At 65.7% G+C, this 15,821-nt stretch overlaps 3 protein-coding genes across 7 annotated transcripts; 1 reads left to right on the forward strand and 2 right to left on the reverse strand.

Annotated features, from left to right (window-relative positions):
* Positions 1-965: 965 nt before the first annotated feature.
* LOC306802080 (uncharacterized protein C2orf81 homolog) lies at positions 966-6,723 on the reverse strand. Of its 5 annotated transcripts, none has more exons than XM_079305840.1 (6): positions 6,519-6,723; positions 3,483-3,578; positions 2,900-3,115; positions 2,590-2,808; positions 2,405-2,509; positions 966-1,891 (listed from the first exon to the last, which is right to left on the reverse strand). In XM_079305840.1, the coding sequence occupies exons 2-6, from the start codon at positions 3,489-3,491 to the stop codon at positions 1,010-1,012; spliced, it is 1,431 nt and encodes a 476-aa protein (XP_079161966.1). In that variant the 5' UTR covers positions 3,492-3,578; positions 6,519-6,723; the 3' UTR covers positions 966-1,009. The 5 variants fall into 5 exon arrangements, with proteins under 5 accessions (XP_079161966.1, XP_079161967.1, XP_079161968.1 ...); XM_079305841.1 differs by having other exon boundaries at positions 3,483-3,628; XM_079305842.1 differs by lacking the exons at positions 3,483-3,578; positions 6,519-6,723 and adding an exon at positions 3,407-3,447.
* WDR54 (WD repeat domain 54) lies at positions 3,541-8,835 on the forward strand. Its single transcript, XM_079305844.1, has 10 exons — positions 3,541-3,602; positions 4,131-4,338; positions 5,166-5,228; positions 5,309-5,375; positions 5,936-5,992; positions 6,064-6,191; positions 6,988-7,088; positions 7,172-7,334; positions 7,656-7,730; positions 7,833-8,835. Exons 1-10 carry the CDS (start codon positions 3,583-3,585, stop codon positions 7,962-7,964), a joined length of 1,014 nt encoding a protein of 337 aa, XP_079161970.1. The 5' UTR covers positions 3,541-3,582; the 3' UTR covers positions 7,965-8,835.
* A 1,131-nt stretch (positions 8,836-9,966) lies between these two features.
* Positions 9,967-15,143, reverse strand: LOC306802075 (rho-related BTB domain-containing protein 2-like). The gene is made up of 9 exons (XM_079305829.1): positions 14,861-15,143; positions 14,468-14,571; positions 13,024-13,209; positions 11,879-12,675; positions 11,347-11,465; positions 10,944-11,094; positions 10,546-10,634; positions 10,355-10,460; positions 9,967-10,279 (listed from the first exon to the last, which is right to left on the reverse strand). The coding sequence occupies exons 1-9, from the start codon at positions 15,050-15,052 to the stop codon at positions 10,110-10,112; spliced, it is 1,914 nt and encodes a 637-aa protein (XP_079161955.1). The 5' UTR covers positions 15,053-15,143; the 3' UTR covers positions 9,967-10,109.
* Positions 15,144-15,821: the final 678 nt, after the last annotated feature.

Raw genomic sequence — 15,821 nt, forward strand, 5'->3', positions numbered from 1 at the left:
TCTGTTGATAAGCTCTTGGTGCTGCAATACCACAAGGGTAACTCTGCCCCAATGTGTTGAGATCTGCCCAGCCTGGACCAAAAACGATATTTTTCATCCCAATGTTCCTTTGAGGTGTTGAATAACAAAGAAGGAATTGCAGCAGGGCAAAAAAAATTTTGGGTCACAAATAAGACTGGAAATTTTGGGGTTACTTGTAGGGCCACCAGAGTGGAGACTCAAGGAGCGCTGAATTAAGACCTGATCGCGATAGTGAAACCACTCCCATGCTAACTAGGGACTGAAACCCAGGCTACTCTATAATCTTTTACTATTGAGAAGCTGAAACCCACGACTATGGCATCATCTGGGAAAAAAAAAGGACCTGAAAAACACGCCTGCTATCACATCTCCTGCGATGAGCTGAAAACCACGCCAAATACTAATTAGGATCTCTATACCCTACACTCAACTCAGGGAGTGACCGGGACACATGGAAAGCTCCCTGTGTCCCACCGGTGTCCCCGGTGCCATCTCAGTGTCCCCAGTGCCACCCCAGGGCTGCTCACCCGCGCCCCCCGGTGCGGTTACAGGAGGGGCGATGCCCCCCGTGAGCCCCAAGGTCCCCGTCCTGCAGTGCGGAGACACTCGGACGCTGCAGGGCTGGAGCACGTCGCTGTGGGAGCAAGGACATTCGGGAGTGGCCCAGCGGGCGGGGACAGTCGCAGAGAGGGACCCCGAGATGCACCCGGAGCTCCCGGGAAGGCAGAGAAGGCTCCGGGCAGACTCTGCCCGCCCCGTCCCGCCGGAGCAGCCTCGACCCAAGGTCCCCGTTCTCCAAGACAGAGACCTCACGGGACGAAGCCACACGTGTCACATCCTCCTTATTCCTCCTTATTTGGGGTCAAAGGGGCAGCGGGAACCAGCCCTTGGTGGCACCATGAGGGCAGCGCCCGGTGCTCCCGATGCGGCTCCGGTGCACCGCCGGGTCCCCGGCCGGGTGAGGAAAGCTCATTAAAGGGTTTTTTATTTACTTCTGGGCTTTTTTCAGCAGCGCTAGCAAAGAACCTCCACCCCCGGGAGCGCTGCGCGGTGACATGCCCAGTTCCACATCCGGCTCCGGAGGGACACGGGGCGCCGTGGGGCCCCAGTAAGTCGGAGGTGCCCTCTTAGGTGGGACATCCGCCGAGAGGGGCAGATCCAGGAGCTGCCGCATTCTCAGCGGGTCTTCCAGCTGCTCCTCTCCATCGCCGAACTCTAAGATCCGGCTCTTCGGGGAGGGCAGGATGGGCGTCAGCTCCTTCTCCGCCCTCCTCACCGCCTCGTCTTCCTCCTCCTCGCCGTTGCCGTGCTCCTGGCGCCCCGGCGGCGGCGGCCCGCGCCGCTCGCTGCCGCCCCAGCGCACGGTGACACCGGGCGCCAAGCGAGCCGAAGCCAGCCAGGGGTCACAGAGCTGCGGCTCGCCCTTGGGGGCCCGCCAGGCTGCCGACAGGACGTGGGTGCCAGACGGGATCAGCCGGGACCGCGTGGCGACCGGCCGCACCCGCTCGGGCTCGGTGGTCACGTCTATCACCTTCACCTCGGGCAACAACCAGCGAGAGCCATCGCTGCGAGCGCTCAGCCTGACGAGCCCGGTGCCGCGGGAGGTTCTGCGCGGCTGCAGCCATGCCAGGCTGATGTGGGAGGCGGGTGACGACGGTGGCGCCGTGCCCCGGCGGGACTGCCATGATGTCCTCGCTGTGGGTTCCGAGGGGACGGCCAGGGGAGGAACCGGGGTCCGGGGCCGCGGGGGCCGGGAGCGGCGGCGACCCTTCCAGGGGGGCCAAGCAGCCATGGGCGGCACGATAATCTGGATGGAAATATCTGAGGATTCCTCAGAGGGGGTCAGGCTCGGCGGCGTCGTAGAGGAGACCTGCCCGGGGGACAAAAGGGACCCGGTATGGGTGGGAGTGTCGGGGTGACCCGTGGTGTCCCGTGGCCACGGAGCCGCTGGGGCTCAGCCCGGGGGGACAACATGCGTCAAGTTAATTCGTACAGACACCTCCATCCTCCTGCACCTTGGTTATGGGAGATCGAGGCTACCTTCACTTTAGTAGAACTTCCTTTGGTTAGTGCTTCCTTCCCTGAGTTGATGCACCCATGCTGCCCAGACAGAAGTAGGTTTCCCATCAAATTTTTCCCCATTTTTCCCATTTTTTCCCAATTTTGGGAGAAAATTTTGGGATTTTGGGATGATTTTGGAGGAATTTGGAAGGGAAAATGGAGATTTTTGAGGAAATTTGGAGAAAATTGGAAAATCTTACCCAGGAATGATTCTCACTCTAAAATGTCCCCAGATTCCCCCAAAATGACCCAAAAGGACCCAAAATTGCTCCAAACTCTCCCAAAATGTTGCTCGGGGAGGGGTGATCAGGGCACGTCTCACCTCGCCCGGGACACTCAGGAAGGAAACAGCGTCGGGGACCTCGGTGGGACGCACGAGAGGACATTCTTTAGCCTGGGATGTCACGGGGAGATCCTCGGACGAGACCTGCCCGGGGGACAGAGGGGACCCGGTGTGGGTGACACCGCGAGTCTCACGGCCCGGGCGGGTACCGGGGGACGCCTCACCTTTTCCAAGGGCAGAGGGACATCCGCGACCTGCATAACGCCGGGTGTGCAGGAGTCCCAGTGACTGGTTTGGGGCTCCTCATCCTCTCTCCAGACTCCATCCCGCTCGGGATCCGGGACCCCCGCGCGGTCAGGGTCCCCGTCATCCCGCACCAGGAACCGCCACTCGGCGACAAACAGGATGGCATCCCGCGCCCGCGACACCGTGAACGGCACCCTCTGCAGAGACAGCGCTGAGACCCCCGCCCGCAGCTCCCAGCCCCCCTCAGACCCCCCGAAATCACGGGATGGCGGGGGGGGGGTCTCTCACCTGCCGTATCGCCGCCGCCAGCGCACACGCGGTCAGCACCCGATCCACGAGATCGTCCAGGATGGGCTCGACATCCAAGGGCTCCGGTGGCTCCTCCTCGGGGGGCGGCGTGGGCTGAGTCGAGGTCGGCCCGGGGGTTTTCTTGGACTGGGCTCGGGCTGGCGTGCGTGTCTTGTCCAGTTTCGATCTGGCGCCCGCGCCGCGGGATTTCGCTTTCTGTGCCGGGACATAGATCCCCACCAGCCCAGTGCGCCCCAGTATAGACCAGTACACCCCCACGCAGCCAGCGTGGCCATTCAGCTCATCCCAGTACATCCCAGCCCACCCCAGCATGGCCCCCAATTCATCTCAGTACATCCCAACCGGCCCCAGCAAGGCCCCCCAGCTCACCGCAATACATCCCAGTATAGCCCAGTATAGCCCAGTACATCCCAGCCCAACCCAGCATAGTCCTCTAGCTCATCCCAATACATCCCTAAACACCCCAGTACATCCCCAGCTCCTCACAGCCATCACCAGCCCCCTCTGCTCCGCTTTGCCGCCTCTCAGTTCTCCCAGTCCCGCCCAGTTCTCCCAGTCCCACCTCGGCCATCCCGCCCCTTTGGCGTCCCGGGCTCCACGGCAACGTGACGTAATCACTGAGCGCCGCGCGTTCTTACGTCATCACGCCGCGACCGGTCTCCATGGCGGCGGCAAGCAACGGGTGAGCGGGGAGAGGGAACGGGGAAACTGGGGGGCAATGAGGGGAAACTGGGGGCGCTGAGGGGGAACGGGGGGTACTGAGGGGGAGCGGGGGGCAATGAAGGGGAGCGGGGGGCAATGAAGGGGAGCGGGGGGCGCTGAGGGGGAGCGGGCAGGGGTCGGTGAGGGCGGGGGGTCTGGGAGGTGGGGTGGGGTGGGGTCGTTGTCAGGGAGCCTTGGGCCAGGGGTTGTGGGGCGCTCTGGGAGGGAGAGCGCTGGATCTGCCCCCGCTCCCCTAAATCTGCCCCCTCCTCCCTGGAGCTCTCCGGACCCCCTTGGAGCTGCTCCCGGCTCCCTGGACCCCCATCAGCCCCTCCCGATCCATCCCCGGCCCCTCTTGAATCCGCCCCCATTCCCTCTCTGCACCCACCCCACCCCCTTGGATCCGCTCCAGCTCCCCCAAAATCTACCCCAACCCCCTGGATCTGCCCCCCACTCGCTCTCCGGACCCGCCCCAGCCCCCTGCTCGCTGTGCCCTCCCCTTCCCCAGGCGGTACCGGCGGGAGCGGAGCCTAGCGCTGCGGAACAGCAGCTCCGCCCTGTACAACAACCTGGCCGTGCTGTGCCCTCCGGCCCGGCCCCCCGCCTTCGGAGCCGTGCACGGCACCATCCTCAGCCTGCTGGGCAGCGAGGGGCCCCCCCGGCAGCTGCAGGCTCGGGGAGGGGGCTCTGCCCTCAGCACCCCCCTGCTCACACAGGTGAAAAGCACAGGGAAAGCTTTGGCTGGGTGTGAGACACGGCCCTGCCACTGAAATGGGGCAGGGGGACTCCAGGGTCCTGCAGTGACAGATTGTGGGGAGGGGGAAGGAGCCTTTGAGGGGTCTGTGGGACTCTGGGGGGGTCCCCAAAGACAGCAGGGAGCCACCCTTAGGAAAATCAGGCACATCTGGAGTGGGGGGACTTGCCTCCCAGGAGAGAGATCAAGAGGTCCTGGCCCAGGAGGAGGGGTGTAGGGGGGCTGCAGGAGGAGATTTGGGGGCTTTATTCCAGGAGGAGAGGTTTGAGGGGGCTGCAGGAGGAGATTTGGGGGCTTTATTCCAGGAGGAGGAGTTTGGGGGGCTGCAGGAGGAGATTTGGGGGCTTTATTCCAGGAGAAGGGGTTTGGGGGCTGCAGGAGGAGATTTGGGTGCTTTTATTCCAGGAGGAGGAGTTTGGGGGGCTGCAGGAGGAGATTTGGGGACTTTATTCCAGGAGGAGGGGTTTGGGGGGGCTGCAGGAGGAGATTTGGGGGCTTTATTCCAGGAGGAGGAGTTTGGGGGGCTGCAGGAGGAGATTTGGGGACTTTATTCCAGGAGGAGGAGTTTGGGGGGCTGCAGGAGGAGATTTGGGTGCTTTTATTCCAGGAGGAGGAGTTTGGGGGGGCTCCAGGAGGAGGATTTGGGAGGCTTCAGGAGGGGTTTTGGGGGGCCTCCAGGAGAAGAACCACAGGGGGTGGGGTTGGAGGGAGGTTTTGGGGGTCCTGCCCCAGAAGGGGACAGTGGGGTCCTGCTGTGCCCCCCTCTCCCACCTCCCCCTGTCCCTCCAGGCCGCGTGGTGCGAGCTCCCAGCGCGGGTGCTGCTGGTGCTCACCTCCCAGCGTGGGGTCCAGGTGAGGCCTGGGGGGCATTGAGGGCTCCTGGGGGTCCCCCTGTCACCCCCAGAGTGTCCCAACCTGTCCCTCCATGCCAGATGTACGAGTCTGATGGCTCCACCATGGTGTTCTGGCACGCACTGGACATCCCAGAGCACCCAGCAGGTGAATGAATCCCTCAGAGAGCCCCAAATCCCCAGCTCTGCCCAGGCCACCAGTGTCCCTGTCCCCAAGTGCCACATCCACAGGGCTGGTAAATCCCCCCAGGGATGGGGACTCCACCCCTGCCAGGGAAATTCCAGCTGTTTCCAGGAAGGAATTTTTCCAATATCAGACCTACACCTTCCGTGGCACAGCTTGGGTGTTGGAATCAGTGAGTGGGAGTGGAGCCTAAGAGCTCCAGAGTGGATGCCTTGGAACACTGCAAGTCAGAGAACCTCACACTTGGGGCTGTTCCCTCTCAATCCCTTGTTCCCCCTCCTGTCAGGGAGTTGTGCAGAGCCACAAGGTCCCCCCTGATCCCCCTTTTCTCCAGCCTGAGCCCCTTCCCAGCTCCCTCAGCCCCTCCTGGGGCTCCAGCCCCTTCCCAGCTCCATTCCCTGGACACCACCACCTCAGTATCTCGTTGTGACATGCCCAAACCTGGGCCAGGATTGGGGTGTGAGCCCCAGTTGCTGTCACAGAGATCAGTTCCTGCCCATGAGTGACACAAAGTTCCCTTGCAGCACATTCCGTGTTCGCCCGGGGCATCGCCGCGGCCGGCGGCCGCTTCATCTGCGTGGGTGAGCCCAGGGTGTGAGGAGGGTGCTGGCCCTTGGGGTGGCCCAGCCCTGCTGACCTCCTGACCCCACAGGGACGTCCTTTGGGGCTGTGCTGGTGTTTGACATCCCCCCAAAAGGGACCAACGTGACGCTGAACGAGGTCCTGGAGCAGCACCGGGATCCCATCACCGACATCGCAGCCGAGCAGGGCCAGGCCCCGGTATGGGGGAGGGTGGGAGACCCTGAATCTCATCAGTCCCACTCCCTGCCCTTCCCACGCTCCCAGGTGGCTCCAATGTCCAACCTGGCCCTTGGACACTTCCAGGGATCCAGGGACAGTGACAGCTTCCCTGAGCAACCTGTGCCAGGGCCTGCCCACCCTCACAGGGAAGGATTTCTTCCCAGAATCCCACCCTAATCTCACCTTTTCTGGTGGGAAGCCATTCCCTGTGTCCTGTCACTCCATCCTTTGTCCCAAGTTCCTCCTATCTTTCCTGGAACCTCCTTAGGCACTGGGAGCTCATAGAGCAGGTCCCTGCACACTCACCAGTTATTTCCTCCCACTCAGCACTTTCCCTGATGAGTCACTGAACTCTCCTTGCTCCGGGATCCCCAAGGAATTCATCCCCCAGAACCCATTCCCGAGCTGCAGTGTCAGCGTGGGGACACGAAGCTGTTGTGTCACCTCCCACTGCCGCCCGTCCCCTCACACACCCCCCTGGACTTTGCTCCATGAGTCCTGAGAGTTCCCAGGGCTGGGAGGAGCTGGGAATCCTCACGGAGGGAGGGAGGGAGGGAGGGGTGCCCTGATTCTTCCTCGAAATCCACCCTGGGCGTGGCAGCGTGGGCAAAGACGGACGAGTTCCGACGGAGCCGCCCGTGGGCGCTCCCGGCCCCGCTCCGGCCGGGTTCCTCAGCATTGCAGGAGCTGTTTGAGCCTGTCCTGGTGCCCGTGGGGCAGTGCTGGTGCCATCCCAGAGCTCAGGACAGTGCTCCTGAGCCATCTCTCCCCACAGGAAGGGGCTGGGGACCTGGTGACAGCCGATGACTCGGGAACCCTCTGCCTCTGGAGCACCGGGGAGGAGTTCACCCTGCTCGGGCAGATCCCGGGATCTGGGTGAGCCCCCCGGGGGATCCCACAGGGTGTTGGACACGAGGGAGGGACACCCTAGAGATGGTGACACATGGCCCTGTGTGCAGCTGCACCTGCTCCTCGGTGAGGCTGTGGAATGGGATCGTGGCTGCGGGCTATGGGGACGGGCAGATCCAGCTGTGGGACGCGGGGTCGGGGCGGATCTGTGCCCAGGTGAGCGCCCACGCCCGCTGGATCTACGCCCTGGACCTGGCACCACTCACCGGCAAGGTACAGAGGGGACAGGGGCTCCTACCTGCTGTCACACCTGGAGTCACACCTGGCATCACACCCAGCATCCCAGCCTGACATCCTACACAGTATCCCAACCTGCATCCCAGCCTGGCATCCTGCCCAATATCCCAGCCTGGCATCCCACACCGACATCCTGCCCAATATCCCAGCCTGGCATCCCACACCGACATCCTGCCCAATATCCCAACCTGCATCCCACCTGAAATCCCAGCCTGGCATCCCAGCCCAGTGTCCCATCCTGCCCCATGGCACTGCCACCTCTGTGGTGTCCCCACGTTCCCTCTGCTCCCCTCGCAGCTGCTGTCAGGTGCAGAGGATTCCTTTGTGCACGTCTGGAAGCTCAGCAGGAACCCAGACACTGATGACATCGAGGTGAGTCCGGGCCTGGGACATGGGACTGGGGACCTGGGGCAGGGATGGAGCCGTGGCTGCCATGGAAAGCTTGGAATTCCCTCGGGATGTGCTCCCCCGCAGATCCAGCACTGCCACGGCGAGTGCGTGACGGACACGCAGGTTTGTGGCGCCCGGTTCTGTGACCCCGCTGGGGACACCTTCGCTGTCACCGGCTACGACCTGAGCGAGATCCTGTGCTACGGCCCCGCCTGAGCCGGGAATATCGGGAGCACCGGGAATGCCGGGAATATCGGGAGTGCCGGGAACACCCGGAATGCCGGGGCGCTCCGGCAGCGCGGCTGTGGGTGAGGGGTGAGCACAGACCCCGCTCCAGCTCCGTGGGGATGTGTGGGGGGATTCCAGCCAGGATTCCCCCCTGCCCAAAACCCTTCTGAGATCTGGGAGCTGCTCCGGCTCCATCAGCCCGAGGGGATCCCCAGGATCCTCCCACCGGCTCCGGGATCCTCCCGTGGCCTCCCACCCTTCCCGGAGGGCGGCGTGGCTGGGAACAGACCCGGCTCAGACGGGAGGATCCCGGGAAACCTGTGCTACCTGCTGCTCCAGCCCGGACAGCCCCAGCCCAGCGTCCCAGGGTGCAGCACCCGCCGGCCACGGCTGCTGGGGAGGGAAAAAAAGGGGGGGAGGGAGACCAGGGGAACGTGGGGGACCCCACATCCCAACCCCCCACAGGATCCCAAATTCCCAGGGGATGCTGCAGTCCCATGGCCGCTGGCCAGATGTTTGAGGCCCCAGCTGTGCTCTGGGGCAGGAAACAGCTGCAGCAGGACCCCAGGGACCTCCCCAGGGCCCCTCCAGCCCCCCTGACTGTCCCTGACCACCCCCATGGGAACTGAGGTGACCCCAGGCTCTGCTCCCAGGGCCCTGTGAGGCTGGGAGGGGAGAATGGGGGCCCAGCCTGGGACAGGAACCCCCCCAGCCCCTCCTGCCATTGCCAGGGATCTGCCTCATCCATAAACGACCCCCCACCCTGTATGTCCCACTCGTGTCCCTCAATGTGTGGCTTCTGTACCCCACCCCAATGTACTCTGTACCCCCCACAATAAATTCACCCCAATGAAGCCCCCCCGTGTCTCTCCTTCCTGGGGGAAGGGCTGGCGTGTTGGGGGGGCACAGCAGAGTCAGGCTCCGTTACAAAAAGCTTTATTAAAGGTTAAAACAGCTGCTGCTGAGGTGGGAGGGGAGCCCCGCTCCGGGCCGGGTGGGGCCCCGAGGCCGGGGGAGACCGCTGTGCTCCTGGGGTAAAAAAAGTGTAAAAATGGTTGTGCAGTTCAGCCCGGGGGCCGGGACTGTGCCCCCTCCCCTCACTCCGGGGTGGGGACACAGCCTGGGGACAGCGACAGTGCCACACCCCCGGGACAGGGACACAGCCCGGGGCCGGGGGGCCCGTCCAAGGCACAGAGATGAGCCGGGGGCTCTCGCAGCCACACAAGCACCCAGGGACCCCTCCCCACGCCCACCCCCCACCCACCCCGCCCTGCTCACAGCTTAGCCCCCCCCTCCCCCCAGTGGGGTGGGGGAGAAGAAAATACAGCACCAAAGAGCCCTACGGAGGTGGGGACCCCCCAGAAAAGAAAGGGGGAGCGGCAGAGCCCCCGCTCCCTGCGCACCCCCAGCCCCAAATACTGCTCGGTCAGAGGTAGCACCAGCGTTGGCCGGGACGGGGGGGCCCTGCCGCGGGGATGGGGCTCAGCACGGCCCCCCCTCACCGGGAAAAGGCACGGAGGGACTTGGGGGGGCTGTGACCTGGCAGAGCCTGTAAACAGCCGGGGTGAGGAGGTAAACAAGCCCTTGGAGGACCCCCACCCCGGCCAAGCCCCCTGGCTCAATGTTGGGGACGTCCCAGGGTTGAGAGGCACAGCCCAGGGTGGGGGTCCCAGGGGTCCAAACCCCTCTGTTCAGTGTGAGAACCCTGGAGCCGAGAGTGGGGGTCCTGAGCCCCTCAGCCCAGCACAGGGACCCCCAGCCCTGCATGGAAGCCCTGGGCCCAAGCCCCCCACTCACCACAGGGACCTTCAGCCCAGCCCACCCCCCAGCCCTTTATAAAAGCCCCAGGCCCAAGCCCCTCACTCCACACAGGGACCCCCAGCCCAGCTGAGCCCCCCAGTCAAGTGTGGGGGTCCCAGGCCTGTGACCCCTGCTCAGCAGAGAGACCCTCCCAACCCAGCCAAGCCCCCCCATCTCCAAGCCCCCCACTCACCACAGGGACCCCCAGCCCAGCTGAGCCCCCCAGCCCTGCGTGGGGATCCTGGGGCCGAACCCCCTGCTCAGCACAGGGGCTCCCAGCCCTCCCAACCCCCCAGCCCCATTCGGGGGATGCCCTCCCTGAGCCCCCCGCGCTCAGGACACGGAGGGGGAGGGCCGCCAGAAGCACCACTTGCTGCGGGGGTGCTGCTTGCGCTGCAGCTGCTCCTCGCGCTCCCGCTCCTTCTTGGAGCGCAGGTACAGATCCTCCTCCTTCAGGTACCACACCGGGGGCCAGCGGTGCCGCTCGAAGTGCGCCTGGTTCTCTGCGGGGACATTCTGGGCTTCAGGGCACGGTGGGGACCCCTCCCCGCGCCCCCCTTGCCGCGCCCAGCCCGTACCTGGGGACATGAACTTCATCTCGCGGGGGAAGCGGCGGCACACGCGGTTGTAGTTGGTGCAGATGTAGTGCAGGCACCACGCCGCCAGCTGCCGGGCGTTGTGGAACTGGGGGGGAGGAGGGGATTTTGGGGGGTCACCCCATCACCTGGGAGTCCCCCCGGGGGTCTTCGTGCCCTCCAGCCCCCTGTACCTGCGTCATCTCCAGGTAGATGATGACCTGCTCGTCAATCTCCACGCGCTGCATGAAGGCTCGGAGCAGCTCGTCCACGGCGTATTGCTCTGGGAGAGGGGGGGGAATGGGGGGACGGGGGGGGTCACACACCGGGGACGTGTCCCCCGGGGCCAGCCCGGCCCCCCCGCGCTTACATAAGGACAATGAATGACACACGGGGACGATCGATCTGTCCCCGCGGCACCAGCAGGGTATTGGCAGGTGACGTCAGGGGACACGGGAGTGCGGGCGGACACCGGGGGGGAGCGGGGGGATACCGGGGGCTGCGGGGGGATACCGGGGGGGAGCGGGGGGATACCGGGGGCTGCGGGGGGATACCGGGGGGGTGCGGGTAGTGGGGAGCGGGGGGGTCTCACCGGTGAGCGCCTGCAGCCGCGGCAGGCACAGCCGGTCCGTGAGGATGAGCAGCTCCATGGCGTCCAGGTCGGGTGTGGGGGTGAAGACCCCCGTGTAAAGGAAATCGAGGACAGCGCGGAGGCAGGCGCAGTTGGTGCCAGGCAGGGACACCTGTGGGATTTGAGGGGACCTCAGAGCCATCCCCAAAGGAAAAGGGGACCCTCCTGGCAGTGCCTGATGGACACAGCACCCCCAAATCTGGAACAACCCCCACAACCCAGCACAGCCATCCCAACCCAGCACTTTCTCCTCTGCAAAAGAGGATACACAAGTCTCTGGGACAGGGGCTCTGAGCAGCCCCCGACCCCAACCAAAGACATCCACCCTGCCCCACAGAGCCACAGGTCCCCTGCTGGCCCCCACCTCGTCAGCGTAGCTCTCACGGAAGCCCCCCCGGAACATGGCCCTCATCCAGTCACAGCCAGCGATGAGCAGCGGTTTGTGCGCCGGCACCTCCCCGTCATCCACACGGAACACCACGTCTGGGGACAGGGCACAGCTCAGGGGGGGACAGCCACCCCTCAGATATCCCTTGTCCCCCTCAGCCCAGGGGCTGCCACCCCTCGGATGCTGCAGACCAGGGATAGCCAACCCTTGACCACCACTGTCATGGAGACAAGAATCCCTTGGTTACCCTTCCATGGGGACAGCCACCCCTCAGACACCACTGCCTTGGGGACAAGCACACCTTGGCCACCACAGCCCAGAACTATCACTCTACCCCAGCAGCACCTCCACGACTGACTGGGACAGGGGCTCCAGGACCCCAGACTCCAAAGACCTCAGTGATGCGAGGGGCTCCAGGGTGACCATAGTGACCACACCAACACCACAAGAAGGGGACACCATCTGGAGGGGACAGCGGTGTCCCTCCTGTCCCCACAGCCCCCCATACCTGCAAAGACACCCTTGGCCAGGCACTCCTTGACGCGGTTGGCGCGGCGCACGTGGAAGGCCTTGGTGATCTCCTGGTTCATGAAGCTCTCCTGGTTGAGCTCGTTGGCCACCATCATGCGCAGGTCAAACACCTCCAGCAGCTCGGCCACGGCGCCCACCTGCCGCAGGTCACCGTGGGGCCGCTCCAGCTTCCCCGTGTACAGATACTCCAGCACGGCACGCAGCGGCTCCGGCCGCACGCCCCCGTCCATGGCCACCACCGCCATCCGCCGCTCCCGCCCCGCCACCGGGTCGGCCACCAGCTCCCAGCGCAGGCTCAGGAAGCCGCGGCCCCACGATGACAGGTCACGGTCCCCTTCACTGAGGGTCTCAGGTGGCCCCTCCAGCGTGAAGAGGTCGTAGAAGCGGGAGCAGGCGGTGGCCAGGTAGACACGGTGGGCGAAGACGCGGTGGCCGCCCTGCAGCTGGAAGACGACGTCGGCGCAGAGCGGGGCTTGGAACAGCGCGGCCGGGCCCCCCCCCAGGCCGGGGGGGGCGTCGGGCACCTGGATGAGGGGTGGGGGGGGCTTGGGGGGCAGGAAGGGCTCCTGCAGCAGCGGGCGCTGCATCTTGCGCAGGTGTGACTTCCAGAACTGCAGGTGGCGGCGGGACACGAGCGCGGCGCGGATGGCGTTGTCAAACACGTCCTTGATCCCGAACTGGGCCACCACGCTGGTCTCGTAGTACGGCACCCCCAGCTCCTGGGCCACCTCGTGGCCCCGCTCTGGTGGCAGGATGTCCGAGGGCTTGATGGGCCTGAGGGGGCGTGGACAGGGCAGGGGGCTGAGGAGGGTGTCCAGAGCAGCCCCTCCTCATTGCAGGGATGTCCCCATCCCAGGGGGCGCTGGGAGGGTGGCCCCTCCTTATTGTGGGGCCTGGAGTGCTGAGTAGGGCAGAGCTTCTACCCCCCAAGTGCTGCCAGAAGACCCTGACCCACAGGGGGACATCCTGCAGGATCAGGGGGACATAAGGTGACACACCCTAACCTGGTGGTGGCAAAACTGGGGAGCATAGGGAGGGATCTCCATTTTAATGGGACTGGTGATGACACACTGGGGTGCCCCTGTCCCCGTGGGGCCGGGAGGTGACACTTTGGGGGCTCACTTGGCCAGCGGCCGGCGCGCGCGGTTGACGGCGTCCAGGTCTGCGTAGCGCAGGTCCAGCTGGCAGCCCACCAGCACAATGGGGGTGCGGGGGCAGAAGTGCTTGATCTCGGGGTACCACATGGTCTTCACGTGCCGCAGCGAGTTGGGGTTTGCCAGCGAGAAGCAGAGAACCACCACGTCCGACCTGGGGGGAGGAGCAGGAGCGGGAGGGCAGCACTGCCCCGGTGCCACCCGCTTGTCACTCGGTGTCCCCAAACACGCCCTGTCAGGTGGCACCCGGGTACCAGCCCCGCCTCAGGACACAGTCACACGCTGGGACCCACAAGAGCCTCAGGACCCCCCGAGAGCCCCACGGCCATGAGAATCGCAGCAGCCACACGATCCCCTGGGAACTCCATGACTCCATGACAGGGGCAGCGACATGGGCAGGAGACAGCAGGGACCCGAGGCGACCTGGCTTCGGGTCACCACTTTTGGCCAAGCTCAGGTCGGCACCGTGGTGGTCCCACCCCCTGAGCACCCACAGGGGGTGCCTGGGTGGGTGCCAGCCCCCAGACCACGCCTGCTGTCCCCAGTTCTGCCCCCGCGCCCACCGTGCCAGCACAGCCCCGGCTCAGGGGTACAACGTGCCAGGGGACATGGTGGTGATGCCAGGGGACACGGGGGAGTGCCAGTAGCCCCAAGTTCCCGGAGCAGCCGCGTGGCCTCGGGCCCGGGTTGTTTTTAGTCTGTGCCGGGACGGGACGTGACCGGGAGGCGCCGCTGGAGCCGGGCCCGTGTCCCAGACCAAGATAGCCGCCACCGGCCCCCCCGGGGCCCCCGGCCAGCCCCGGGGCCATCGCGGACCATGGGGACCCGGCCCCCCAGAGCCCCCCCTGGTCGCGGGGGGTTCCCTGCCGCGGGGCCCCGCCGTGCCGCGGGGAGATTAGCGGTACCGCGGGGCTGGCGCGGGGCGGCGGCGATAAGAGCCCGGACGTGCCGGCGGCCACGGGGAACTGCTGTTTACAACCGGGGGGCCACGGGAGGTCTGGGGGGGCCGCTCCTGCGGCCAGGCAAGCGTCCCCGGGAAGGGCTCTCGCACAATAACAGCCCCCATGGACCCGCCCCCCCATCCCCAGCTTCGGAGGGGCCGTGAGCAGCCGGGTCCCTGCTCGGGGCGGGGGCTTCGGGGGGCACAGTGTGGGGGTCAGAGTGACCCCAAAACTGTCCCCCGAGGGGGATGGGGGCAGTCTCGCCCCTCCCAGAGGGTTTGGGTGCCAGAGCTGCTCTCTGGGCGCTGCCAGGAGCTTCTTTGGCTCTGTGCATCCCGGGATGGGCAGGGTTTCCGGTCGGGGTGCCAGTGACTGGAGTTGGGGTGCCGGTGAGGGTCTCGGGGGTGCCGGTGGCGGGGGTCAGGGTGGTGCTGATGGGGGCGGGGTTCCGGTGGCGGCTCGCGGTCCCACCTGCCATAGGCGAAGCGCCGGTCCTTGTGATGGTCCCCGAAGGTGTCCCAGAGGCGCAGGGAGACGCTGACCTCGTCCACCACATCCCGGGAGCGCTCCAGCACCTGTCGGCACCGGGAACAGCACCGGGAACGGCACCGGGAACGGCACCATCACCGACCGCCCTGCCTGGAACCACCAGCATCCCCCCGCTGTGCCCCCACTACCCCATCCCGGTTCCCCCCTCGCTGTCCCTTGTGGCACCGAGTGCCCCCGGGTGCTCGGTACCCCTTGTTGTTCCCCCCCCGCCCCGGTGCCCCCCAGTGCCCGGCTATGCCCGGTGCCCGGTGTCCCCCGGTAACGCCCATCCCGCTCGCTGTCCGGCGGTGCCCAGCGGTGTCCCTCGCCCCTCACCTCCTGGCAGACACGGTACTGGTCGATGGCCCACACGGTGGGCACGTGTGTGGCCAGCAGCCGGTACTGGCTCAGCGTGGCGTTGCAGGCGCGGGCGCAGATCAGCCGCGTCTTGCCCACGGCGTTGTCACCCACCACGACGCATTTGATGGTCTCGACATTGGGGCGCTCGTAATCCACGTCGGGGTCCATGGGGGCGCGGGGGGCCCCGAGCAGCGGAGCGGCCCCGCTCAGCGCCCCCCCCCGCCCGCTCCCGGCCCGTTACCGACCCCCGCCCCGCCCGCGGCGCGGCCAATCAGCGCTCGCGGCTCCGCCCCGCCCCGCCCCGCCCCACCAATCCCGAGCGGCACCGCCTGCCGGGCCCCGCCCCCCACGGCCCCGCCCCGCGCGCGGACAAAGGAGCGCCGCCAGGGGGCGCCGCGCCGCCACGTGACGGCCCCGCCCCCTCCGGGCCCCGCCCACCCGGGCATGAGACCACGCCCAGGGGGCGGGACAATGGGATACGCCCCCGCATGAGGCCACGCCCACGTGCTGTCGCGACAGCAGCGATACCTGTGACAACAGCGACACCAGCGACACATGTGACAACAGCGACACATGTGACGCCTGTGACATCTGTGGCAGCGGAGACACTAATGACACCGTCGGCACCTGTGACAGCAGAGACAGCACTGGCCTCAGTGGCACCAGTGGCACCAGTGACAGTAGTGGCACGCACCACGTGACACCAATAACCCCAGTGGCACCAGTAAAACCAGTGACACCGGTTACACCGGCAAAACCAGTGACAGCAGTGACAACAGTGACAGCAGTGACAGCTGTGGCAGCAGTGACAGCATTGACAGCTGTGACAGCAAGGACAGCAGTGACACCAGTAAAACCAGTGACACCAGTGCTACCAGCAAAACCAGTAAAAACAGTGACAGCAGTACGAGTGACAGCAGTAAAAAGAAACACCAGT

This window comes from Erithacus rubecula, assembly GCF_903797595.1.
Source record: "Erithacus rubecula genome assembly, chromosome: 5".
Taxonomy (NCBI): Eukaryota; Metazoa; Chordata; class Aves; order Passeriformes; family Muscicapidae; genus Erithacus; species Erithacus rubecula.